This window comes from Numida meleagris, chromosome 5 (genome assembly GCF_002078875.1).
Source record: "Numida meleagris isolate 19003 breed g44 Domestic line chromosome 5, NumMel1.0, whole genome shotgun sequence".
NCBI lineage: Eukaryota > Metazoa > Chordata > Aves > Galliformes > Numididae > Numida > Numida meleagris.
This window is the reverse complement of record NC_034413.1, coordinates 43,590,472-43,618,322: the sequence shown is the minus strand read 5'-3', so window position 1 is coordinate 43,618,322 and position 27,851 is coordinate 43,590,472. Positions and strand designations below refer to the sequence as shown.

Genomic DNA, 27,851 nt, shown 5'->3' with positions numbered 1-27,851 from the left:
TAAAAGCTTTTCTAAATAACAATGTGTTTAGGCAGATACAGAAGTGCTTTATTGAATGAGAACTAAAATTTGAAGAAGTTATTTGGCTTTTTTGTTTGTTTGTTTTACAATAGAATCCACAAGGGGGCAGAAGGCTTTCAAAAAGAAAAGGTTTTTGTTAATAATAAAACAGATTTTTTTTTGTTGGGGGAAGGAGAAGGTAAAGAAAAAAATCGTTTTCAGTGCGGTTTGTTTTGGAATTAAAAACAGATTTAGAAATGTGTGAGAATTCCTGGAGCACAATATATATTTGAAAAATATAAATTGTCTTTTGTTAGGCTCTTTTATGTGTTAACAAACAACATGTTACATCATTGTTGATGTTTGTGCTTTTCCACACAAACCAGTGCATGTGGTTAATTTTAAAAGTGTAATAGAAGTTACCTTTTGTCACGCTGACTCTACCTGATAAGCACTTCTGATACAAAATGTTGGAAAAATAAAACCAGTTAAAATTTGAAAAAAAAAAAAAAGCAAGCAACCAAAAAAAACCAACCCAAAGCCAACAATACCTTTGTTTTTGCAGAGACCAGATTCTCAGCTATAATCTTGGCAGAAGGCTCCCAGCAGATCATGTAAGTGGATATCTCCAGTTCAAAGTGGAAATCACATCTTCTGTTCATGAAGGTGAGAATTTGACAGTGTCCTGGGTCTCCAAATAGTTATATGGAAAGAATTTACATATATTTGTATTTCTAAGATTATCTATGAAAATCAAGTGTCTCATTTGGTTATGGGGCCTCTATTATTGCCTTTTGCTTGTGGGATTCATATTTTAGCTATTTTGGATATGACTTTGGAGATTATATTTCCAAAATACCAACATTCATCCATATATCTGGGTAGATTCCCATTCTTTACAGTGGAAAAGTCTGATGAGTTTACTCAAAATAACTGTTGTGTGTAGAATTTGATATCCGTGCACAGTTTGTGATTTTTAATGTGATCTCGGATGTTGGTTTGCATGCTGCTAAGGACATCTGGTTTTATATAAATCCCACTGCTTGGCATAAGAGATGCTGTAGAAAACGGATTCCTTTTTTTGTGAGGCTGGTTTTACAGACAGTTTGGCAAGATGCTTGGCAATGCTGTGTCTTTTGAAATCAAAATGGGAGTAATATTTTATGCCTGTGAAATTTTGCTAAAGACTAGGATAGGTTTGTACGGAGAAAATTCTGTGGTTGCTGTTACAATGCTGTAGATATCTGCATTATTTTAACTGTATTTTTTTCACTTAGTTGTCTGACTGAAATAAGCCTACATCTTGAAAGATGTGTATTTTTATATCACTTCTGTAATGCTGTGAAAGTAGAATGAGCTGACTGTGGCTGCATTACATGTTTCACATTCAATCTTTGTGTCTCTACAGATGCTTCACCAGAAACAGTTGGCACTTTGCTAGGAGTGAACTCTGTAAATGGAGACTTGGGCAGCCCCTCTGATGATGAGGACATGCTAGCAGGACATCACGATACATCCACAGTGTGTTCCAATGGTCCAGTCCTTGAGGAATCTTCTGCAGAAACAATCCAGAGACATTCTTTAAGGACTAGCACAACACTGGAAACAGATCCGGATGAGTTAACCTCTGGTGCTTCAAGATCGTCACCTGCAAGAGGTCGCCAGGACTCACTGAATGACTATCTGGATGCAATAGAACACAATAATCATCCCAGACCTGGGATGTCTGCCTGTGGCGAGCGTCCACGTGGAGCCTCACCAAAACTGAGGAGCAGCTTCCCTACTGACACAAGACTTAATGCAATGCTTCACATTGACTCAGATGAGGAAGAGCATGAGCTACATCAAGACCTGGGTTTCCCATCTTCTTTGGAAGATGATGGTGGCTTAGTAATGCTTAATGGTGCTACAAGAAATGTTGAAATAAATGGTTTAAGTTACTCATCAGATCAGGTAACACAAGGGCCTCCAGAGAATGAAAATGTTTCAGCCTCTGAAGCTCCTTTGCCCTCAACTGATGACCAGCCAGAGGGTCTCCCAGAGCTTCCACCATCAGAGTTAGTAGAAGGTGAAACCCTGCAAGGTTCTCAAAGTGAAACACCGACAGACCAGGCTGGCAGTGACTCGTGTGCTGTGCAGGAGGCAGAGCAGCCTGCTAGTAGTACAGATGCCGGAGCTGCCGATGCTGCTGCTCGGAGCAGAAGGGGTGTTAGTGAAACAGAATCTATTGATCAAGGGTCTGAACCTTCCCAGCTGTCATCAGAAACTGAGCAGAGTGATCCTGCTCGCACAGAAAGTGTCAGTGAGGCTAGTACCCGGCAGGAAGGGGAGAGTGATGTGGAAGGGGCAGACAGCTCTTGCAATGAAAGTGCAACTGTGCGGCGTTCCTCAGTTGAAATGCGCTGTTCTTTTGAAAGTGCCAGGTTTCCTGAGACTCCAGCCTTTTCTTCTCAGGAAGAGGAAGAGGGAGCTTGTGCCACTGATGCGGCCACGACTGAGCCAGTTGCTGAAACACAGGACTCTGCAAGCACTTCTGGTTCTTTGCCTGCAGTACAGTTACCTCAGGAGGAAGTACAGGAGGCTGAGGCAGGTGAATTACAAGACCAAGAGGATGCAGAAGAAATCTGGCGAAGAAGAAGCCTGCAGGCAGCAGCTGCCAGTAGCCAGTCTCAGGAGGAAGAAACAGAAGGAGCCCAAGCAGCATGTGAGGGTGCCACAGCAGAGGTTGAAGGAGCTACTGGAGGTAACAACTGTAGGAGTCACTTTATGAAGTGACCTTTCTGCAGTCAAAAAATATTATTTAAAAACAAATATCTGAAAATAAAGATCTTGATTTCTCAATTTCATTATCCTTCAAGATTTTTCTTCCTTTGAGACATTGCTTTGTTTAAGAGACTCTCAGGGGTTTTGATGTAACAACAACAACAAAAACATGAAATATTTCAAGACAAGACATATTTGTTTTGAAATTGGATATATTTTAATTCCTGAGAGAGTATTGAGAAGGAGAATGAAGAGGAGGAAAGAATTTCACAATATTATCTTGCTTGCTGATCAAAATGGTAATTGGGAGGTCGTAGGTGGATCCCAAAATTACATAATGCAATCTAGAATTCGTACTTGGATCTTTTCTTCGGCATGTTTATAGGGGGAAGAAAATATATATAAGCACTAAAACATAAGGATAGCTAAAGAATAAGATCTAAAAAAAGAATTATTTTAGTCACACCTCAGCTACTGTCTTACCTTTTGCAGTTCATTATCCATATAGACACATCCTTGCACAGCTGGAACCATGGGCAGAGAAAAATGCATTACTCAAGACTGTAAAGCTTTTCCCAATTGTAAAAATTATTTTAACAGTTGAGGATTTTGCGTCTCAGTAAAATCACTGAAAGTTTACTTATGTCCATAGTAGATTTTTTTCAAGCAAATTTCACAACTTATCACCCATTCCCTTTCTTTAGGGATTGAAGTGAGTCAAATCAAGCCTGCAACCAAGTTGGATTTCTGGATGCATCTTTTTAATAACATTTCAGATGTTTTGGGTTAACTTCCCTGTCTTTGGAGTACATCCTGTTCTCAATATGTTTGTAGTAAAACAATTTATCCTAAAAGTTTGTTGAAAATAAATTATCCTGAAGTGCCAATTATTTTTTCACTTTTGAGTGCCAAATACTGCACCAGAAATCTCAGAGAACACTAGCTGTGATTCTGTTAGAAAGGAGGGGAGGAACGAGGCAAGGACAAATAAATTATCTTCCTTAAACCCTGAAAATACTGGGCAGCTCTTACTATTGTTTACTTCTGTATTGGTTATGGTTATACCTGTTGGTGGGAGAAAAATCATAGATCTATTCATTTCTTCCCCCCATAAGCAACTTTTTGATTTGGAAAGAATAATTTTGGTATTAAAATACGAAATACAATACAGTATGTTCTTTTGCATCATTCTCTAGACATTTAAGACTCTTTACTAGGAGTCAGATCCTAGTAATCAGTCAGATCCTGGCTAATCTGCGTTGCTGCAGCAAGGAAAATCAATGAACAGTTTCACCTCAGACCAGGTTTCTTTGATGGCCATGTCCTTTGCTGGGATACGGCTTGGGCACACAGGCTGTCTGTGCTCTGGTTTCTCTTGTTCGCAGGAAGATTCAGTGTGTTGCAGGAGGTGATGTTTTCTGGACAAGAACTGCAGATTATGCCAGAGAAATCACCCTGAACTGTAGACTTGACTTTGCCAGAAAAACCAATGACTCTTAGGTATATCCTGAAACATCATAGTCCTGCAGAAGTTTTATCATGTCTTGTTCACTTCAGAGACAATTGTAGGGTTTCCCCACATTGACTGAGACATAATTTGTGGGCATTTTGATTCTAGGTGCTCAAGCCAATGGCCATCAGCCCTTGAGGTCACTGCCTTCAGTACGTCAGGATGTTAGCCGGTACCAGCGAGTGGACGAGGCTCTACCACCAAGTAGGTTCTTCATACTTTAATGGAGGGATAAGCTGCCAGAATGCCATTAATGAGATCTTGTAATGTTTCATTTTTAAATGTGAGAACTGCAAATGAACATCTGAGTAACTCTAAATGAGGAAGGATGATGATTAAGTGTAGTGCTGTTCCCATGGAAGGCATTGTGCTCAGTCTGCAAACTATCAAGAGATGTGATGATAATTATACTTGATGTATACAGACTTGCTAAGCGAAATTTGCAGAGTATTAGGAAGGTGTGATGCTGCCTTTTCAAAATGCAGAGCAAGTGAGTAGGAAGATGAGGTGACAGGCTTTATGAGGCACTCAGGGGGCAAGATATCAAGCACTTCAAATCTATGAGTATGTCATGTACGGTAATGATTTACAAAGAAACGCATAACATTCTTCTGTCTTCACAGATTACATGAATCGTGTTTTCCTTGCATTTTCTGTGACACTGTCAAAGCTTTTGAATTAAAATAAACATGGATATTATGCAATTGTTGGATGAGCTAAATTGACCAAGGAATTGTTGTTTCTGTAATACATATGGAAAATACATTGTTCCCAATTTTGGACTGATGCATCTGTTTAAACTTGGAGCAATGTTGATCTATTTAGTATTAGATACTTTAAAAGGCAGAAAGGATTAAAAATAAATGTACACAACTAATGGGGAAATGACTTTACAAAAGAAAGAAAAAATGAAACTGATCCAGTGAAGTCAGCAGCAAAGCTGTAAGATTTTAAAGAAGACAGGAATTCGGGTATTTAATGTAAAATGAATAGAACCCAGTCCACTGTGTGGAAAGGGACTGAGTTCACCTGATAATTGGAGAGGGTGATTGTAAAGAGCTTTGTAGCAGAACACAGATAGAACCATGTATTGGAATGTTGGAGTAATGAGAATATTTTGCTCCCTGCTGGTTCTGTTATAAGCAGTGCACATAACAAATCAGTCCTCTGCACAGATCCTGAAGTTAATTAACTGCTGCCTCAATAAACCAGAATTATTTTTCACAAAATAGTCCCTGGGAGACATATACTTCATTTGAATTTTTATCACTTTTCATACTGAAAAGGAGAGAGAATATTATGAAAGATCAGACATAATAAGTTTGGAATGCATAGAGATAACTTCTATGGTACCCTGGTTTTGAGTTTCAGAAGCAAACTGTACGCTAAAATACATGCTTGGGAAAATACATTAATGGAGAAGGTTTGACTGTGTGGAATTCTAACATTTCTGACATTTGCTGGGATTTTATGCAGTCATGCATGGGCACATACATGCTTTCACACCAGCATACACACCTTTAAAATCAAAGCCCAATGCTACATTTATGGTAATCTTTCATCTGTTAATGTGAATGAAATCTTAAATACTAATTGTTTCCAAGATTCGTTTTTTCTCCCCGAATCTCTGCCCAGAACAGATCTCTAGAACAGAGCATACCTAGTTTGTCTGTCTAGAGCACGTAACATTATGCTTTAACATTCCTGAGGAAAAGTCAACAAATAACATGACACACTCTTGAATAAATAGAATTTTGTGGTTCAGCTAGCTAAGTTCTTTGTAACACTGTTGGCTAGCAACAGTTTGGGAAGATATCCTTGTCCATCACAATAGTGATGGAGGTGCTTTATTTACTTTAGGACCCATTGTGCAATTGTTCAGACTTGTGTATTTAAGGGTGAATGAAGGCAAAACTTCGTTTCCTCCTCAAACACATTACAGAAGTTATGACTGTGTTGGAACTGGACATATAATCACCACCAGAGAACAGTCCACTGCTATACAGTGTTTAAGGGTTTGAAATTTAAGCAGAATAATGGAATGTATGTATTTTTATTTCATCAGTAGATAGATACTGATTTTTTTGAAATGAGATTGTTGCTCTGGAGCATCTGTTTCAGTCTTTTTTTTTTCTTTATGGGGAGAAAAAACTAAAGCTTCTTTGGAGAATGCTGAAATGTTTGTTTTTTGAGTTAGAAATTAAATTATTTTTTCTTTGTTTGGAATAACTTTGAAATGTATTACATTTTGAATAGCAAGTACTGTGATGAATCCATAGCCTTTGCATTGATGCAACTTTGTTTATTTTGAACTTTTAATTTACAACATAATGCAAAATTGTGGGTTTTTATGTGGATTTGGAGAAAGATGACGTCAACACATTTATTTTGTCCTGGAATTGAAATTTATTTTTTAAACATTTCTCTTTATTCCTATCCTATTATGTTGCTTTTCTTACACCAAATTTACTTTCCAACATAGTTCATTTACAATAATAATACTTCAATCACTAATAGGCTGTTCTGATCGTGCACCATAAAGAAATAAGAGTAACTGCATCATGGTCATCTGAAATACACAGCAGCTGTGCAGAGATGACATGTTCTGTTTATCTCAAAACCTGTTTTTTTTTTAACTTCTTCACGATTCAGCTCAGACCCGACAGTGTCATGCAGTGAGCCACTTAGCTACCTCCAGTTTTTGACGTAAGTCATAACACACATGCAGCCTGAGGTTTTAAGGCTGTCGCTATTCAGTAGTTGACAGTAGAATTTCATTTCTTTTTTTTCCTCGCTGTAAAGATATTTCTGTGTCCTCTTTCCTTGCAAAGCAGCGGTCGTTTAGAATTGGTTGCCCTGCCTGTGGTTTTTTAAATGTTCCTGCAGTTACTGATGTTTCCACATGGACTTGAAATATAGAAAGTCTCTTCTGTGAACCTTTTGAGGTTAAAGGTTCTTTTGAGGTTAAAAGGTATCTTAAGGGTTTCTTTTTAGCTGACATGCTAAATAGTTTGCACATTTTTTGTGAAATCATATGGAAAGAGGGGAAGTGCTGCATTCAGATGATCTCATGCTGCCATCTTTTTTTCAATATGACTGCATGTTAGATATTATTAACAAAACAATGGTTCCTATTTTACAGTAGTTACTGATATCATATTCTGGCCTTTTGTAATACCCGTTGCAGGTGACCATCAAGGTTTGTGCTAGACTTTTAATGTTGTTTCTAGTTTGTGTAGCAAAACCAGCATTACAGTTACTGCTTGCACAACAAGGTGAATTTGCTATGATAATTGCAGGATCTGCAATTCTGGAACATGCATTTAGTATATGAAGGTGTTTGATAACTCGAATTGTTCATCTTCTTGGGCACCTCTGCTTACTTTTAACATAGATACATGTAACACCCAGGAAGAGCACTGGAATCTGTTTTATTACTGCTACTTTTAGCTGGGGAAAAACAGTGACAGGTGTCAAGCTTTACAAGATTTTTGATATTTGGGCATTGGCTTTTTGTACTCGAATAAGCTTCAGAGATCTCATCTTTAAATGCTTTAGTCCAAGATAATTAGATTAAATACCTTCAATTTTTTCCTAGGACAATCACTGTTTATTGAGGGCTTGTTTCTATTCATTTCTCTGTTCTGTTACATACGGATTCCATAGAACCTTAACTGTGGTGGAGAGTTTGACTTATGGGATAAAATCAGGGAAAAGCCATGTCTCTTAGCCCTTCAGTGAGAAAGTCTTGTGCTGAAGTCATCCTGTAAAAGATGTTAAAAAAAGGTAAAATAAATGCCGAAATAAACCCCAAACTCTCCATAGTTCACAGTATTTTATTATTACTTAGACTGGGAGGCTCGAATTGACAGCCATGGACGGATATTTTATGTTGACCATGTGAACAGGACAACAACTTGGCAGCGACCCACAGCCCCTCCAGCCCCACAGATTCTCCAGAGATCAAATTCCATACAGCAAATGGAACAGCTGAATCGCCGGTAAGAATTACTTGTATTGTTTGTGAATTGTGTGTTTGCAAAACTTCATTTATCTCTGCAAGACCTTTGTAAGACAAAGACTAGGTACCACTTGCTACTGCAGCTAGCCATATATGTTTATTTATATGTGTCTGTTCCTTTTAGGTTGCATGTGGGCTTCTGAACCTATCATATTTCACCTGTGTTTAACAGCTAACGAAAATCTGCAAATGATTTTCAGAAATTCAAGATGCTCATAATGCTAGAATTAGAGAGGTCAACATATGTTAACCTACATGATAGAAAAGTGGAGCATACCTAACTTTATTACTAGAGTCCCTCAGAACCAGAGTTGGATCACAGTTACCATACGCTACATATAAAGTCCAGTTTTCTAACCCTAGGTATCAGAGCATCCGCCGAACAATGACTAGCGACAGGCCTGAAGAGCATGCAAGTGCAGTGGATGGAGCTGGAGAGGAGACTGACTTTCACCATTCTAATACAGGTAAAAAATAAATAAAATCACTAAAGGGAACATTCACCTTGCAGGTGATTTAGTTAATGATGTAGGGCAGGACATACTGGAAATCTGGGTCACCATTTACAAATTTTATGGGCTGCCACATTTTGTAATGTTATAATACAGGACAAGAAAGGACTAGAATTCTTTCTTCTCCTGATCTTTAGTTAGTTATTGATTATCTACCTGGTGTTAACTTTCCGAATGAAGACATAAGGAAAGATCTTTTTAAAATGTGCTTTCAGCATGATTCCTCATTTTTCCTCTAGCTATAGAATTCTGTCCTTGGTCATACTCCCACTATAAATTTACTAATGAATGTATAAAGTTACCTTGTTAGTCATCCAGTCTCTTGTGTAGTTGTGTGTCATTCTTTTCTTTGTCTGCGGATTCTCTTTATATTCTCCATAATCCTCCTTTCTAAGGTCATCTATTGCCCAAGCAGTGCTAACTGTTCTTGAATTTCTGGTCATTGCAGGACCTGTGATTTAGCCAAATGCCCCTTTTATATTCTTTTTCTCTATTTCTACCCTAGCCTTTTCCTTCTCTTTGTGCATGTGCCTGTTTGGGCCTTTGCAGAAGCAGCTGGATGGTTTGTTGTGCCTCTAACAAATCAATTTAAAGAAATTTCAGCCTAAACCCTACTCAGCAAATTCAACTGAATAAGCCTTTCATAAACTAAATTAGCAAGCCTCTCAACTGCAGAAAAAATCCACCCAGATGTCACATCCTGGTTTCCAGACTACCTGTGTAGGACAGTGGACCTATGAGTAGCATGCCCCAGCATCTTCCAGGGTGTGAGAAGTGATCGTTACGCACCCAAGTTTTGTACCAGGGAGCTGGATGACACTCCCAGCCCAGGTATTCAGGCAGAGCTTCAGGAATCTTTGTGGTACATTCCTGACACTCCATAGACATAGGAGCGCTTGGGGGTGTGCAGTTTAAGAACTGTTTTTTCAAATTCTTTTTTTTTCTCACGTACTTTCCCTTAACTTACTACCTTTCCATTTTCTGTTTTTCTCTTTTGTGCAAAATGAACTTCTTTGTGTCCCTCATTCTCTTTTTTTTTCCATAGTATTTAGTCATCCAAGTTTTGAATTTCACTCTTTGTTCCTTTCCTCCTCTTTTTTTTAAACAAAAATTAAATTTTATTCTTATTTTTTTTCCCTTAGAGTTTTGTTCACTGCCTTTCTTCTCCTTTCTCTGCCTTTGGGTTATTCTTCTTTTATATCCATGGTAGCTGTGTTCTATGTGATTAATGTTGATGGGGAATTGTACAAATACCGTGGTATGTAGAAGAAGGAAACAATGATGTGTAGAAGATGACAAACATTTTGGAGTAAAATCACCGGAGACCCAATCTGAATTTACAATTTTTCATTTACTTTAAAATGTGCATCCAAACATGCTGTTGATTTTCAAAGGTGATTAGGAGAGTAACACTGTGGCAAATATTACGCTTAATGTATTGTCACTTCCCAATACTGTTGAGAAATCAGTACACTTCAACAGTTGCTAGGAAAAGACCCAAATGTTTCTGAAAGTTGAATGTGAAAGGTACTTCTGTGGCAACCTGTTCTTAACTTACATACGCTGCTTAAATATTTTAAGTACTGTATCAGGATCAGAGTTGTGTTACTGGCAGTGATTTTTTAATTTATTTTGTTTTTTAAGGAAGAAAGAATGGAACGTTGTTAAGTGTACAGTGACATTTTGTATGCATTGGTCAGCATTTATAAAATAACTGTTGTCTGCATACAGCTATAATATAGCATTGTAGGCTGGACACAGGAACCTTCTTTGCAATTTATATATAGGCATGTGCTAGGTAACCCAAATAATTGGAAGTGGGTTTTTAAATTATTTTATTATTAAATGATTTTTTACCAAAAGCAACAAATTAGATCTTCTAAATACAACTTCTGATATTAGAAGAATTTTGGGTACGCTTATGTGGGTAATGAAACCAATACAATTGTATATGCATTGTTTTTCTTTTTTGTGTGACTGTAATCAATGTAGTTGTTTGTAGTAGTGTTTTGGTAATATTTATTACTGGAGTTGTGAATTGTCATTCACTTTGCTGTTAGATTTTCGAAGAGAGAATGTGCTGCCTCACTCTACCTCCAGATCCAGACTTACTTTGTTGCTCCAGTCTCCCCCTGTGAAATTTCTTATCAGCCCAGAGTTCTTTACAGTGCTGCATTCTAACCCTGTGAGTACAGTCTGTACAGGTGAAGGACTTTCATAAATACATCTGTATATATATAGGTGTTTTGCATGCGGAGGTACTGCTCATTGTTTGATGGTAAGGTATCGGTACATAGAGAACCTGGATAAACTGGAACGCTTGTCATCGTTCCTTGCAGTTGGTGGGCTGTCAGAGAAGTCCCACTTGGCATTAGACTTTGTAAGTTTTTGTGTTTTACTCAGCTGTGCATCTTTTTTTAGGATAGCAAACTCACTTGTTTATTGAAGAGATAGCTTTATTATTATGTTCTTCAAAGGCTGACATTTTTTTTTAATGAAAATGAAGCTTCTATTTTACGGTCATTTTGCTGCTTATGGGATGATTTTTATCCCCCAAATTACCTGATTTGTATGAAAATACATTAGAGATCACAGTGAACAAGAAGACACCTAGTATATGTTTTCCTTTTCTCTTTTCCCTGTTTTCCTTCACAAGAGGAATGCATATTGTGAATGGAAGTAATAGGATGAATGATTTATTGTCTGCAAGCACACTAGTAAATTATCCAGTTGTTTTTTTTTAATTATAGTCAGTTTTAATTTAGTTTTGATATGCATGCCTGTTTGTATCTGAAAAATTCCACTTGGACTATGCATCTTTATCTGCAATATTTGAAAGAGGGCAGAGGCAGATGAAACCTCTGGCCAGAGAAAAAAGGTAGGAGCACAGAGTGTTTTAGATAGCAGCATGCTACAATAGAAGGACCTATGTTTTAGCTTCTGTCTAATGCCAATTCTGAGACAAAGATTTGGTGTGTGGTGGGCTATTTCTTCCTGGAGTAAAACAGTGTAAACCGTTTATTTTTCCCTTTTATTTAAAGTTTTCTCTGTTCCTCAGTGCTCTCTTTTTACTCTTTCATTTTAATTTTATTAAATTGCACATGAGCATGCAATTATACGGTTCTTTCATTCCCCCTTTTTGAAAAATCTGTGGATTTATGTGTAACTTATTCCAACTTACTTTGTAAGTACTACAAGCATATTTCTCTATTCTGCAGAAAAACTTACCAGCTTTATGACTCTTCTGTAGCTATGTTTGACTTGTTATTGCAGAAATCTTAGAATACCTATGCAATCTTAACCTTTTAAGCAATTCTAATGTTACAAAATTATTCACAGTTCATGGGACAAGTGTTGTAGATGGAGTCCAGATTAGTGTATTGTACACTTTGCTGAAGACCATATGCATTAAGTAAAAATAAAAACAAAACATTGAACACTTACTCCAAAACCACAGAAGGAGGACCAATTTCTGCATAGTTGGAAATGATCATTTTTTTAGAGTGGAAATGTTGTCTTTTGTAGTAAAATTATTGTTGTTACATGTTTTTCAGAGTGCCTACCGCATGTTTACAAATAACACGTGTTTGAAGCACATGATCACCAAAGTCCGTCGGGACACCCACCATTTTGAGCGCTACCAGCATAATCGGGATTTGGTGGGCTTCCTAAACATGTTTGCTAACAAACAGCTGGAGCTGCCAAGAGGTTGGGAAATGAAACATGACCATCAGGGCAAGGTAACTGTGACACACATATATATCTGTTCAGTGTGTGATTTTTGGATGTTATAATGTTAGGATTCATCTTGTTGTTCTTAGAAGGAACATAAATGCACATAGTTCTCCGATGTACATAAAGATGCATTTTTTTCCTTTTTTCCAAGAAGACTGGAATTTCTTATCTATGCTGGCAAAACATTATGTGAGAGGAAAAGGAGACTGATAAGTAAATATTAATCAGTATAAGAAATATTTATAGATACAGATAAATCTATAGTTTTTTTCACTCTGAAATATGTCACTTAGATTCCCCTGGATGTTTTAAAACTTCTTGTGAAAATAATCATCCAGTGTGCAAATACAAGCAGTTCAGTTAAGTGCTTTAGAGTTTTGCCTTTGTACTCAGAAGAAAGTTTAAATGCAAGCTTTCTTAATTTTTTATCTATGGAATTTTTTTGAGTTCTTGTTGGGCTATTTGTACTCGCTTTCTTCTTTAACTGTCAACCTCAGCATCTCGACTGAAATTTATTAGCATGCATTATTTGGTCTTTTTTCTTTAATGTTTAGCAGTTTTCCTAGGTGAATCCTCTATCCAAATGCTAAGAAGCTCCAGCATTCTTCAGCTTCTGAGATAATGTTAGTGCACTTGCAATAGCCCTAGGGATGATTACTCTGTTGGCTATGTATTGGTTAACCAGGCAGAAACTGTGTAGGAAGTTTCATTAATTAATGAAGTTCTTGAATAGTTGCAAGTTCTGCTGCTTTTCAAAACAAATATAGCTTCTGGAGTTCTAATAAAATATTTTAAAATCAGAGAATAACGGACACATTTTTACAGTAGTAATGTAATTTTAATTTGTAAATTTAAACTAATGTATCCTTGCTATCTAGAATATGGTTTTCTTTGTAGAAGATAGGAAGGTTAAAAATAGACTATGACTAACATGTGAGGAAGTGATAAGACTTATCAGTTTGTGTGAGAAGTTCTAATTAGGACTACAGGCACACTAAACTTACCAGTTCTTATGTTATCAGTCCTGGTACACTGTCCATATAAATAATGATCTTGATGCTTGAAAAGATTGCAGACAGATTCTTTACTGAAGGCTAGAAAAAGAACTTGAGGATTGTTTTCATCTTGTATTTATTAACTTCAGAAAGAACTGTATTTTTCCATTAGAAACCCTGTTAGGGATGTGCAATTATATTAACCTTGTTATTTGCCTTTCTCACTCTTTTCTGTTCTACTTCCTTTTTTGTTTGGTCCTTCAGAGGCCGGTTTTCTCCTGAAGAATATGACAATTTCAATTGACTTAAATAGGTGCCCCATTTAGAAAATTAGACCTTTGGCTTTCATGTGTAATGTTTGCTAACAGTGAGGTTATGATAAACATTAATCAGTGAGGGGAAGCACTGAATAAATCCCCACTGGGATTTCTTCACTTTGAATTAAGCTCAGTGTTATTCATGCTCTTTATGTTGAGTTGTCTTTGTCACAAACAGTGCATGTGACCAGTAGGAAGGCTTATTCAGCAGTTGAAAGAATGATGGCCAGTATGTGGAAACATGTTTGATGAGACCAAACAAAACCTGTATTTATTAAAGCATAAGCTAAAGAGAAGCAAGTGGAAATTAGCCATACCACAATACATAATTACGTCTTCTTTCTTGCTCTTCCTTCCTAATGTTTTTCTTTATATCTCCAAGTATATTGTAGTAAGAGGCTTGGTGTTGCTCACAAGGCACAGTGATTATTCTAACCCTAATGCAACAGGGAGCAGTAGAGTTCATATTCCCTGATGTCAGTGTAGTTCCAATGGCTTGAACCCTTTGCAGGCATTCAAACTCAGATGGGGCCTGCTCACTTCTGAACTCCCTTCAGAGCTGCTCTGCTAAGCTCAGTTGCCCACTCTTCCTTGGCTCCTCCGTGTATCCCCTTCAGATGATAAAACCTGTTTGGCATACAGCTCTTCCCTGAGGGTCCAATGCATCAGGATTTCTGACTGGCATTACAGATGATAGAATCGTAGAAGCCTCAGATTTGGAAGGGACCTTCAAAGGTCACCTAGTCCAGCTCCCCTGCAATGAACAGGGACATCCACAGCTTGATCAGGTGTTCAGAGCCTGATCCAGCCTGGCCTTGAAAGTCTCCAGGGACTTCCAGTCACTCTGCCCAAAGCCTGTAGCATTGCCTGGGGTTGTTGTGGCCGAAGTACAGGACCAGCACTTGATCTTGTTGAACTTCATCCCATTGGCCTCATCCCAAATAAATGATAATAAATTATAAGATGGTATTTTTTTTCTTTCTACCGTGAAATTGTAATTGATTATTAACGTCTTGAATAGGAAGAAAGGTATTTTAGCAAGCATCATATACTTTAACTTGAAAGGTAACTTAGGCAATTGTCTGTGTTTAATGGATAAACTACAGTTTTTGCACTACCCACCTTATGTCATTCTCTTCAAGCGTCATAGATTCATGAATTGTAATTAGACAGGTGTTATGAGAGGAATTTTTTGCAAAGGAGACTGAGAGATACACTGTGTTTTGAGCTGTGTGCCAATGTCCACATTGAGGCTCTAATGATTATCTTCACTGAAGCTTTAAAGTCGTATTTTTTGCTTCATTTTGAGTAGGCTGCTAGTAGCTGACCTGCAAGCATTTTTATTTAATAAGACACGTTTGTCTTAAACTTGGTGTTTAAGGTTAGTTCTTTAGTTAAATGTAATGCTGAAGAGCACTACATACATTGTTAGATTACTGCATTAAATCAAAGAACTGTCTAGAACAACTGCAGATAGTACTTCTTCCACTATTGAATTGGTACTTTTTTTTCCTAAGTGATTTTACAGTATGGTGTTGACTTAATGAAATCAACTTTTGTTTTGGTGAATGTGCTTCACAGCTATGCATACAGCATGCATTAGCATTCACAGCTGTGCTACAGTATGCATAGACCAGACTAGAAAAAAATAATAAATACACGAATATAAAACAAACAGAACAACCAATTGTTAGTAAGTGAAGTAAACCCATAAATCAGGAGCAAATTTTTCAGAAAGCCTGGACACACTGCAGCAGCTTCTTTCAATCATTTGCCAGGCATCAAACTGAAATTTTGGAATGGCTTTCTTTCTGCTTTCCCTCTGGTTTCATGTTCTGCAATAGGTATGCTTGTGCTGCAGGTGACGGCGTCGTTTGTCAAGGTAAACAAGTCCTGCATCAGGTTCAAACACTGCAGTTAAACTTGTAATTTTTTGATATGCTTTGTCGTTTGTGAATTGTGGAATGCTGTTTCACTTAAATATTTGTAACTATTTCATTTGAACAGATCAGAGAATTCTTCTGCAGTGTTCAGGTGATGTGGTTCAACATGTGCATACACAGATCACAGGTTCAGGCCATCAGTGTCACAGCTGTAGGAGGCTTGCTGCCCTCTTTTGAAATGCTTTTGAGGTCTTGCAGGTTTGGTGTCCCTCCTGCCTCTTCCAGCCAGGCATCGGCCATAATTTCCAGCTCCATACACTTCCTCTTTGTTGGGGTTTGGAAATACTAATATTTTCTCCCACCACTGACCACAGCAATATTTAGTTACCATGTAGCATGGCACACTGGTTTGCCTACTTACTTTCATGGTTGATCACAAGAATTCCATTTTCTCTATCCTGTCTATACTAAGCAGCCTGAATAATAATGATTTGATGAATACCGTAGGCTGCTGTAAGATCCAGCACTCCTCTCGTCCCTGGTGGGCTGACTTAGGTTAGAAGAAGAAGCAGGGAAACAGACAAAAGAGAATAATTTTGGCCTGGACCAGTTCCCCAGCAGGGTTCACTGCGTGGCCGCACAAACACTTGTGCCAGCACAAGGCAGGAGGGGTGCACAAGGGATGAAACAAGTGGTCAGGGTGAGGGAAGATAGGAATGTTTCTTCTGCTGACACCACAGGACTGAACTGTTTATGAAACTGTGGTCGAAGTACCTCAGTGGTATCACAAATAGAAATGGCTCCAGCAGACCCAACCACCTCTCTGCTGGTCCAGACTCTTTAATTCCTCAAACCAGATGTCACTTTCTTGTAACTCTTCTCCTCAAAATCGGGATCTTTTTTTGCCATTTCCACATTTCCAGCATTGTGACTGAAAAAAAAAGCTGAAGTATGTTGAAATAGAACAGTGCTGGTTTCCAAGTGCAACACTAATACTGGAAAAAGTTTAAATCTCAGGGCTTAGAAACTCTTTTTGGTTCGAATTTGACTAGAAGTGCAGGAGGTTTTCATTTTCCGGGATATGTGCTCCTGTGACCTTGCTTTCAGCAAACAACAGACGAGCCAGCATGTGGTAGTTCTCACCAACTGCTTGTTTTAAAAGTTTCTGTTGCCACCTTCTTTTTGTCCCCAACTGACATTTTTTCAGGTTAATGGACTTAGAATAGTTGCAACATGAGGATGGCAAAAATGTCCTTTGGCCTGTAATCATGATGCATCATAGGATGCAGTTTTACACTTTACATATGCGCACCAGTCTGTGTTCTCTCCAGTGAGCTGAAAAACTGTTATCCTTCATCTGCTGAAGGGTAATGTGAGCCACAGCAACATGAAAAAGAATTTCCAAAGCCTGACATCAGAGGCTGAATCCTAGAGCCTGAATACACAATAACCTTAGACATTTAACTCTTTGGTTGTTGAGTCATCCTGTGACACAAACGTTTGACTATAAATTCTTTCTTCTTTTTTTTCTCGAGGCTTTCTTCGTTGACCACAATTCCCGCACGACCACGTTCATTGACCCTCGGCTTCCCTTGCAGAGCAGCAGGCCCACCAGTGCTTTAGTCCATCGGCAGCACTTAACTAGGCAACGCAGTCACAGTGCTGGTGAGGTAAGTTTGCTCTGCCTCTTCTCCCTGGTTGGGAGCCTCCAACCATGCTCCCTGGTTGGGAGCCTCACAACTCCATGCTGTTGTGAGGAACACCATTGCTCTGTAACTGGATGGTACTTGGCCATAAATATTTATTGTATTATTTTCCAGACAGGAACCTCACTGTTCCTTTTGAAGTACACGATTTCAGAAAAAAAAACAAACAAACCATAAGTATTAATTTTACTTTTAATTTGCAATAACCCTGTTTAACCACAGGAGAGCATCTGATTACAGGTTATCACTATCTGTATCCTGTTTTTTACTGTCAAAATACTTACTGCTGTCAAGCCTGCTGTCTGCCAACTATGTTGTTATTACTGTGCAAATAGGGGGAAAAAATGCACGTGTATACAACTATTGTGCAACAATATGAATAAGTGTAAAAAGCCTTCTTCCTGCAAATGGGTTTGTCAGACCATTGTATGTACTTATGTAGTATTTTATCTCTACTTTCTAAACAGTAAAATGTGGAAAAGACTGTCTTGTTGATGTGTCACTGAGGACCTTTTTCACCAATCTCCATTTTGTTGCTGTAAATTCTTTTTACTTATGAGCAAGTTTATGTACAATGGCTGAAACTTTAGTTGTAGTTGTTACTAAAACTCTATACTGTTGGCTGTGATTCCTCTTTTCAGAGGAAGGCTATCACATGACAGGAATTAAAAGATAATACACGTTATACTGACTTGTGAGATGCTCTGATTTATCCTATTTTTAGCTCAGTGTTGTGGCACAGTAAGTTCTGCTGGACATCTGTTTCAGTGCAGGCATGAATCTGCTCTGCTACTTCTCTATCAGAGCTTCTGCTGAGCTGCAGGGGATGTTTTACCATTGGTTGCATATCTTATCATTTCCTGTATGAATGTGGTTTAATTGCCAAGGATACTTTCCATGGCCACCCTCCATGTAAGGTATATTTTATGAATGATTGTAAATAGCATCATCTTTCATTGTGGTTATGTGATGTAGGCACTGATGTCTTTCAGCAGACAAGACAGCTCAAAGTGTCTTCATATAGCTGTTTAGACCTTTCACAAGATAAAACAAGTTTTTCTGTTCTTACTGATTTATAAAAGAACATAAATAATCTTTTTCTTGGCTTTATCAAATTGACACTCAGATTATCTTTCTTTTGCACTTCAGTAGCTGCATTCACAATAGAGAGAGAGACACATCAGCTGTTCTGCTGAAGTTGTCAATACTGCAACATAAGTGTTGTTTGTCTTACAGGAAGTCTGCACATATATTGCATATACACAGTGCTGATTTTGTGCCTGAATTTCCTACTCCATCTAGATTAGATACATGAAATTGCTTAATCTGTGTTTCTGAATGCTAGTTCAGAAATATTTATTTGGTAGTTCTATTTTGAATATAAGTATAGCATGATATAGAAGTCTCAAACAAAGCAATTCAAAACAGTATTCCCATTCTGAGACTGATGATGTAATGATGTTTATTTATATGCATATGTATGAGACTGAGCACATTTTCTTCAGCCCTTATGAATTAAACATTACTTATTTGCAGCTATTTAAAAGCCATTGTATCATGGAACTGTATGGTATTGCAGAAAGATATGTACTTAATGAAAAAAAATCTCAAAATACTTTATTTGGATTTGCCTTGCCACAAACTTTGATGTTATGAAGCTATTGACCCAGTTTTTATAGGGAGATGCTCTAAAGCAAACAATAGCCAGCGTAAGGAATGCCTTTTTAGCTAAATCTGAACTGCAGCATGAAGCTGGAGCTAGTAATAATGTCATTCCTTTTCCAGCACAATGCCTACAGGAAATTATTATTATTATTATTTTTTTCAGAGTGAATATTGTCAGAGTACACAAAGATCTTGAGAGGTACTTCAGGTCTTTTACTTCATTGTGATGCCAGAGTCTGGATTTAGCAAAACCTTTATAATTACTTTATCTTTTGCACTTCAATCTTTTGAGTTCTTTGGCAAGTGGAAGTGTAGTTCACATAGTAACAATTATCTATAGGTAGAGGGATAGAGAAGTAAACATAAAGGTCCAAGAGAATGAAAAAATGGTTGAACAAAATGCCTTATGTAGATAAAATACAAAATAACAATACAGTAGAAATGACTGAAACCTCAGCATACAGTAAATCGTCGAAGTTGACCCAGCATCACATATGCTATCAGGAACAATTTTACATTATGGTTCTGCACTAAAAAATAGTAGTATGTTATATGTTTCACTTTCAGAAGGTAAACACATAGAATTCACAACAGTTCTCCTGAATGACTGTAAGAAATGTTTTTACCAGTTTTGGACTCGTTTGCCTTGGCTGAATGTGAACTCACTTCTTTATCCTTTATACTGCAGTTTCAGCCACAAAATCCTTTCCAGTTTAAGTTTAGGGAAGTTCTGCTCATGCATGGTTATGGTGCTAATGAAGGAACTGCATTTTGATCTTCATAACTTTTAATATGGATGAAGATGTACATGAAGTACAAAATTACTCTCTGAAAACTTCCCAACTTGAATTTTAGAGGAGAATTTACTGTTCAGAATGAGACTATTATTTAAAAATAGTAATAAACTTGGAAATAAATTGTTTTGATTTTTCATGTGTGATATAATAAATTATGTTTTACTAATAATTCTCTTACAAGATAGGTGATCCCTCCTACAGTGATGATTGGGAATTCTGATCCAGCAGAAAATTTATATGTATGTTTAATTTTAAGTCATATGAGCACTCACTTAAATACTGTTCTGTTGTATACCTAGCTATATATGCTGACAGAGAAACACTGATTTTTTTTACTTGTTCATTTTCAGGTTGGAGAGGACTCTCGTCATGCAGGACCACCAGTTCTACCAAGACCGTCTAGCACATTTAATACAGTCAGCAGAGCTCAGTACCAGGATGTGGTTCCAGTGGGTACGTCAGCATATGGCCTCTTTTCAGAGAAGTACTCCATGACTGATTGTGTCACATCCGTCTTCACTGTTGTGTTTTTCATTTGGTGGGGGTGGGTGGAAGTTACCATTTGTTAGAACTACTTCTGTCTAATTGTCCAGTTGAAACCTGCAGGAATAATAACAGAAAGTGTCTATGCAGAATTGAACAACTGATGTAAAAATCCTACTTGTGCTGAGTTTCCTAATCCCACTAGTGTAAGTGGTGACAGGGAGAGCTGAAGCCAGGAGGTTGTGTCCTAATCGGGTATTTCAAGTGATTTTGTAGAACTTCTGGGTATCTCTTTTGGCAGGATTCCATAAAATGTTAATCAGCTTGGAATTAGTCATTAGCTTAACTTCTGTTCTCAGTTACATACACGCAAAGTTACTGATTTCTATGCTACCAAGAAGAGAATTTAGCTTATTGAATCTAACAGCTGTCACGTTGTGCTAAATCAAGATGAATTAATCCGATTGACTGTAACTGGATCTTTGTACTGTGCCATGTTTACTTGAAAATCTCTGCTAATTTAAATCCTTCCCTTTGCTGTGTACATGGTGTGCATACGCTACAGGCTCAGCAATAAGTGAGAATTAGAATAGAATCATAGAATTATAGAATCACCGAAGTTGGAAAAGACTTCCAAGCTCATCCAGTCCAGCCGTCCACCTACCACCAATATTTCCCCATTAAACCATGTCTCTTAGTACCACATCTAAATGTTTCTTGAACACTTCCAAGGAAGGTTACTCAATCGTCTCTCCGGGCAACCCGTTCCAGCACTTGACTGCTCTTTGGAAGAATTTTTTCCTAATATCCATCCTGAACCTGCCCTGGTACAGTTTGAATGCATTCCCTCTAGTCCTATCGCTAGTTATGCGGGAGAAGAGGCTGACCCCCCCTCGCCACAATTTCCTTTCAGGTAGTTGTAGAGAGCTGTAAGGTCTCTCCTGAGCCTCCTCCTCTTCTCCAGACTAAACAATCCCAGTTCCCTCAGCCAGGATTAGAATATGGGTATTTCCATTGATTGTTTAATGTTTGAGATTGGATTGAACACCACCAACACTGAATGTGTCCTAGAATCTCTTTAGAAAAACGAATACTAAGAAAGAGTTACTAGCTAAGAAAATACATTTTAAAAAGACACCAAAAAAAATAGGTACTCCTTTCATTATATGTGAATAGTTTTTCACTAATTCTGACTCTAGCTTTAATCAGCTCTTCTTGGAAGGCTCCTGAATGACTGTAGCCTACTTCTGTCTTGAGAATACATGGTCAAATATGATACTTGAGAAACATGGCCAAATATGAGTTGGCTGTAAGTCAACTGTGGAAATGCTTATACCATCAGAAGTACATTTAGCTTTGAGTAGTGTTTGTTACACACTGAAAATGGAAGAAAGTTTAGTATTTTATTTTCACATGGTCTTAAAATTCTAAGACTAATATCAAGAATGCATGGATATCATTGAACTATAAGTTCTTTAATCTTTTAATCTTTAAGCTTTTATTTCTATCTTTTTGCAAAGTTAAAAAGAACAAAAAGAGTAACATTAATCTTTGAGTAATTTGCATTGATAAATGTAGTGAGCTTTAGTGCTAAAATAGCATACTTGGCCTGAATATATGTGGTCTAGTCAAAGTCTTGAAAATCCACATCCCACCAGCAGATAATGTTACTGTAAGCACACAAACATGTATGGGTTAAGGTTTGGGAAGGAGCCTCGATATACAGCCATCTTTTTGGAAACACTGCATTTTTGAAACTTAATCAGGATCTTAGTATGAATAACAACAGAAGGCTATTACTTCTCAGAGGAAGAGATTAAAAATATTCACCTAGTTACCCTACATCCAGCATGTAAGAACTCTATAATGTCTATGATTATAGTCATCTTGTTTTCTCACCTAGCTCTGTACGTCTCAGGTATCATACAGATGATGAGATGAATGACATTATATCTACATCTATAAATTAGGTGCCCAGTCTGGTCTATTAGTGCAATCCGGCACCTCCAGAGGGCAGTTCATCCCTCTTATACTAGCCACATCTCTCCAAAGGCCTATAGAGATTACAGTGACACCAAACAGATTGGAAGGAGATGCTGAAGGTAGTTGAAGAAAGAAGCTGGTCTACATCACTACTAAACACAACCTTATAAAATAAGATATTGGATTCTCCATTGCCCTGACTCATATTTTAATTTATAATAGCATAGTAAGCAATGTCTCATACTTTGTGTCACTTCACATTCCCTTTTTATGACTGAAAATGGCTCAGTGCAATGGAAACTAAGATCCTTGTGATGTTATTCTAGCAATGTATACTCTAGTTTGACTTCAGCTAAGAGTGTGATTGATAAAATGTAATTAACAGTGGAAAGGATTTGTCATAATCAGATCTCATTCATAATCAAATGCGTTCCCTATGATAGCACTATGAGTAACCTTACACAGTAAATATAAATTAACACAGTACTGCTAAACTAATAACTGTGAAGATGAAATTCACGGTCGTTGTTCAAAACTAAGAAGGAATGTCATTGTGTCTTTTAGTATTTAGTTGTTTCAGTACAATATTTTTGTTGGTATTTTCAGCTTACAATGACAAGATTGTTGCATTTTTGCGGCAGCCTAACATCTTTGAAATTCTACAAGAGCGTCAACCAGATCTTACCAGGAATCATTCACTCAGGTATTAAAATTTATGGAGTCTGCTATTCCCAATCTAATACAAAATGCTAATATAAATTAGTTTCTGTCATTAAAGTTGGCAGTGGCACATAACAAATTGTAGAATTTCGGCCTGTGAAAGATAACATATCCATAAAGCTGTAGCCAATATTTCTTTATTGTATTCCTATTTAACTCCCTGAAATAAGGTTTAGGGAAACAGAAGAAATGTGTTATTACAAAAGGAAGATAAAATTAAGTAAAAGGGTTCAGGCAAAGGCATCAATCATGTAATTTGTATCCTAACAGGATATAAAAGGCATATACTTAAAAACTGTAATTGAGATCACAGTTCTCAGTGGTAATTCCTGAGAAGTCATCGATTACATTCATTTGGAGGGCTGCAAACATTAACCTAGAAAATGTTCTTCTGATTCCTGATGTTGCTGCTAACTGAATACTAAGATGTCTTTTGAAATCCACCATTCGTTTCTTCAAACCTTTCTGTTTGGGCATTGATATAAATTGGAGTAGGCTCTAGAATTGTCCAGACGCTCCTGCTCTGGGCATGACGGGGCCATGTTCCACGTGGGCAGTGTGTGTTAGCTTTGACTCAGCACTGTGCTGGTGAAACTGTGGGGCTAACATACTGATCTTGGTTCTGGATGGGTTGGGACCACAGGGTTGATGAAGTGGTTACTTGATGTTCGCTGCCTGTCTTCATAGGGAAACACTGAATTACACACTCCTGCTACAGCCACCACTGCAAGCACTGCAAGCTTGAACATGCCCCTTTTGACCCTCAAATATGCTGTATATGTAGTGGAAGTTGCCAGGAAATTTGTGTTAGGTTCATTGTTTGAGAAGGTCTTTTGCACAGTGTTTTTGGGACAGATGGCAAGAATTTGGCTTGACCTTTTGGATGAAACTTGTGCGTGAAATTATGTGCTCCAGAAATGCATATTGTAGCTTAAACTGCGTGCTGCTCCCAGCACTCATCTTCACCCTTGTTAGAATGTTGACTGTATGTATTGCTTTTGTCCTTGTCACTGTCAGTGGAGTAGATGGACCTCTGAGCTGAGCCAGTATTGCTGTTCTTATGTGGAGCTTTTTTTTGTTTGTTTGATTTTGTCCTTTGGAATTTTTATTATGAGGCTTTGCATTTGGCTTTCTTTTCCTTGTTAACAGTGAGTCCAAATTATATGATGATGATGGTAGAGAGAAATTCTGTCTTTTAATGATAGAAAATGAATAGGATGTCTTTTCATTTTAGAATGCAGGAAAAAGCTCTACAGACTGTAGAGAGAACAGGAATCACCCAAATCATTATATTCAATATAGATACTAAAAATCCAGAGTGAGATCACAACAATCCAGACAGAGCGTGTTATCATACACAGTGTTCAGGATGCATAGATTCCACAGTAGTGTCCAGACTGGGTTTAGGAGGAGGGTTGGGTACTTGGGTGAAGTAGAGAGGGAGAAACAGTGCAAGGTTTTCTGGAAGATATGCTAAATGCAAAGTGTTTTGAAAATCCCACTTTTGAAATCATATGTGAGCATTGTAATATATGGCTTACATTTGTACAAAGGTTCAAAATAGACAGTGCCGCTTCAAAGAGTTCACTTTCTGAATAGTAACATCCTCTCACAGGGGTTGGCCTACTGCTTTGAATTCAGGGCCATAGCTGGTGTGAACTTGAAGAGCTCATTTTTGTTGGTTGCATGGCTGTAGTACCTGAAGCATTGAATCAGTGAGGGAAACAAGAATCATTCTTCAGAACAAATTAGCTTTTTGCTTGTAATATTTTACTTCTCACATGCATATGGAGTGGCAGGGAAAAAATGGTTTCTGAAATACAGAAATGTAGCCTAGAGGTTTTTGTGATATACCCAGTAATTTTTCTTTTCTACTGGGTTGTACATTGGTGCCTTATTTGCAAACAGATATTTTGTAATTCTTTTTTGCTTATGCAGGGAGAAGATCCAGTTCATCCGGACAGAGGGAACGCCTGGCTTGGTGCGTTTGTCCAGTGATGCAGACCTTGTCATGTTACTCAGGTAGGCGCTGCTGCTTTCTGTGCATGTGTGGAATATGCTGTGGCAGCTGTTGAGGAGCCTTCCAGTCAGTACTGTGTACTACTTTAGTGAAATAAAGAAAATTCAAGATTTTTACTTCAATCTTTCCTTTGTAGAAATCAATTATCTGTATAATTAGTCTTTAAGAGAAAAGTCAAGGAGCTGGTGCCATTCCAGAAAAACTGCATATTCTTCATAATTTATTTCTCTTCTCTAGGTTTTTGTTTTGTTCTGGCTTTGTTTTTCTAAAAATACCTAACTGAAAAGTTTTGCTTTGATTTTCTTCTCATTTTAGTAGTAAACTAATAATGCCATTGCTTCAAGGACATATTAATGATGAAATGTTAATTGTGCATCCATTAGTTCCCTAAAATGTTACATGTTAAACCTCAGAACTGGACTGGGTTATTGCAAGTTTATTGTTACTGTGAGTAAAACTGGTGTAAAAATTAAGGTGGGCTGTGTTAAAATAATGGTGTAGCAAGATACTAGAATTTCTTTTCCTACCTGTATTTAATCCTTGTAGATTTCTACTTTTAACAAAATCTTCTTGCAGAGTATTGCCCTGACTCCTCTAAGAAACCCTGATAAAACTGCTTGCTAATTGTAATGAGTCAGTCTTCCTCAGGTTCATGACACCTGAGTTCTGTATGCTGGCTGGCTGGATGTCCTTGGGAAAGACTGTATCCCTTTCTGTATCTCTGTTTCTTTAGTTGTATAGGGGTTAGGAGTGGTATAATTATCTTGTAAAGAACTCTGAGGTCTAGTGATCAATTGGGTGGAATCATTATTTCTGATATTTTTATTGCTTGGGAACACTGTACATTTTTTTCAAGTACTTCAGTAAAAATTAAGTAGCAGCTAGCAAAGAAACTCAAAAAGCTGTGTTTTTGGGAGCTGAATGAGATACAGTGCATCACTCTAAGAATGATATTACAATGTTAAGAATAAAATGTTTGTTCTTCTAAACGCGTTTGATATTCAGCACAAATAATCATCTTAACAAAAATCATCATTTTAACACTCTCTTCATTTAATCCAAGATTGAAGTAGCGGTTTAGATTTTATCACATTTTCAGCATCAGTGTTTATTTTCGAGGAGAATGACACAAGACAATGAATGTAAGAAATACCAGAAAATATAAATTCCAATAAAAACCTCATGCGAAGAATGGCTCTAGGTATTTGTTCCTTGAACAAACTTAGAAGAAACATAATTAATTTAAACATTGCTTGCCCTTTTCTAATAAGAGTGCAAATGGGAAAAAAAAGTGAAAACACAAAAGGAGCAAGTATATTTTAATCTTGAAAACAAACATCATACTATATATATACTAATATCTCACAAAAGTAGTCATTATTGCTTTCCACTAAGTTTCAGTCGGAATGGCAGTAATATTCTAAGACTCTGTGTGACGCTTAAATGTGCGTAGTGGAAATACACGAGTAACTAACAAAGAAAACAGATTAGATAGATATTTATATTTAGAAAGCGAAAGATATCTTTTATTCATGGAAATAAATGTGTTGCTTTTTTAAATTTGCTCCTATTTACAAGCTTGTTCGAAGAGGAGATAATGTCATACGTGCCGCCACATGCCTTACTTCATCCTAGTTATTGCCAGTCCCCAAGAGGTTCACCAGTGTCCTCACCCCAGAACTCTCCAGGTAAGTTGCTCAGGCACAGCGTCTATAAGAAACTATTTCTCATACTAAGTAAAGGTCAGTCCTAGATCAGTAAAGTCAATGTCACACTCCTGCTGCCTTCCCAGAAGTCAAAGAACAGAGACAACCAAAAATAGTTTGACTGTAATTTTTTGTTTGCTTTCCAAATTGAATTTCACAGCAGCCTAAAACCGAGCATTTGGAAATTATATCCTAGCATGTTGCCCTTTGCAGTTCCCAGCTTTTAGTTAGATGAGCTGAAGGAGTGAGCTTGTAATTGCTGTTATTCTCCACTGCAGAACTTTCATAATAATGATATCTGTAAAATATTGCAGTAGAGCCAGTCCCATAATTAAGTTTATGTTATACTGCACATAATGACTTCCCTCCTTTCTGAAAATCCAAGTTCTGTTGCTCCAGCAACAACAAAGATCTAGTCCTATTTTTGAGCAAAACCAGCCAGTGTGATTGAATTTGACTATCAAACATGAACCTTTGCCTTGGGCTCACAAGATGTTCTGCCAGTAGAAAAGATGGGTGTATTCCAGCTTCAGAGTCGGTGATTTTGTTCTGACTTGTAAAAACATATAAGCTTGTTCTTCACTGATGTGAAACAACCAAATGACTGCTAATGCCAAGATCCCAATGCCTAGAAAATTAAAAACATGAGATCTAGTAAGTATACACTGAAATCACACTGTTTGTGGGATAGTAAATAATAACAAGTGTATGTAAAGGCAGATTGTTGTCCCTTAACGTGAGGTCAAAAAAGAGCGTCTTGCAGCTGTATGGAAGTGCACGTCAGAATGGAATGAAATTGATGTTTCACATGTTAACTAATTATGTTGCTAGTAAAAACTAAACTATTTCGAATGTAACAAATTCCATTTTACCTCTGAAGACCAAGTACAGTAAAGTGAAATTCACAAATGTCAATATTCTTAGACTTCTCAAGAATATAGTAGTAGGTAAGTTGAATAAAATCACTACAGTTTATCAGATGTGGCTTAGGATGACTTCTAAAAATCAGAGAACAAAAATATAGAAACCCTTTGG

At 37.4% G+C, this 27,851-nt stretch overlaps 1 protein-coding gene across 5 annotated transcripts in view; it reads left to right on the top strand.

Moving 5' to 3' along the window:
• The window catches only part of HECW2 (HECT, C2 and WW domain containing E3 ubiquitin protein ligase 2), a 164,669-nt gene that overhangs the window by 109,382 nt on the left and 27,436 nt on the right, over positions 1–27,851 (top strand). For all 5 annotated transcript variants that reach the window (XM_021399234.1, XM_021399235.1, XM_021399236.1 and 2 more), the window contains 12 exons: positions 566–666; positions 1,409–2,743; positions 4,382–4,477; positions 8,124–8,274; positions 8,658–8,761; positions 10,867–10,991; positions 12,361–12,546; positions 17,272–17,406; positions 20,255–20,357; positions 22,977–23,073; positions 25,029–25,112; positions 26,689–26,798. In XM_021399234.1, the coding sequence (XP_021254909.1) occupies positions 566–666; positions 1,409–2,743; positions 4,382–4,477; positions 8,124–8,274; positions 8,658–8,761; positions 10,867–10,991; positions 12,361–12,546; positions 17,272–17,406; positions 20,255–20,357; positions 22,977–23,073; positions 25,029–25,112; positions 26,689–26,798 (2,627 nt within the window). The remainder of the gene's footprint in view (positions 1–565; positions 667–1,408; positions 2,744–4,381; positions 4,478–8,123; positions 8,275–8,657; positions 8,762–10,866; positions 10,992–12,360; positions 12,547–17,271; positions 17,407–20,254; positions 20,358–22,976; positions 23,074–25,028; positions 25,113–26,688; positions 26,799–27,851) is intronic.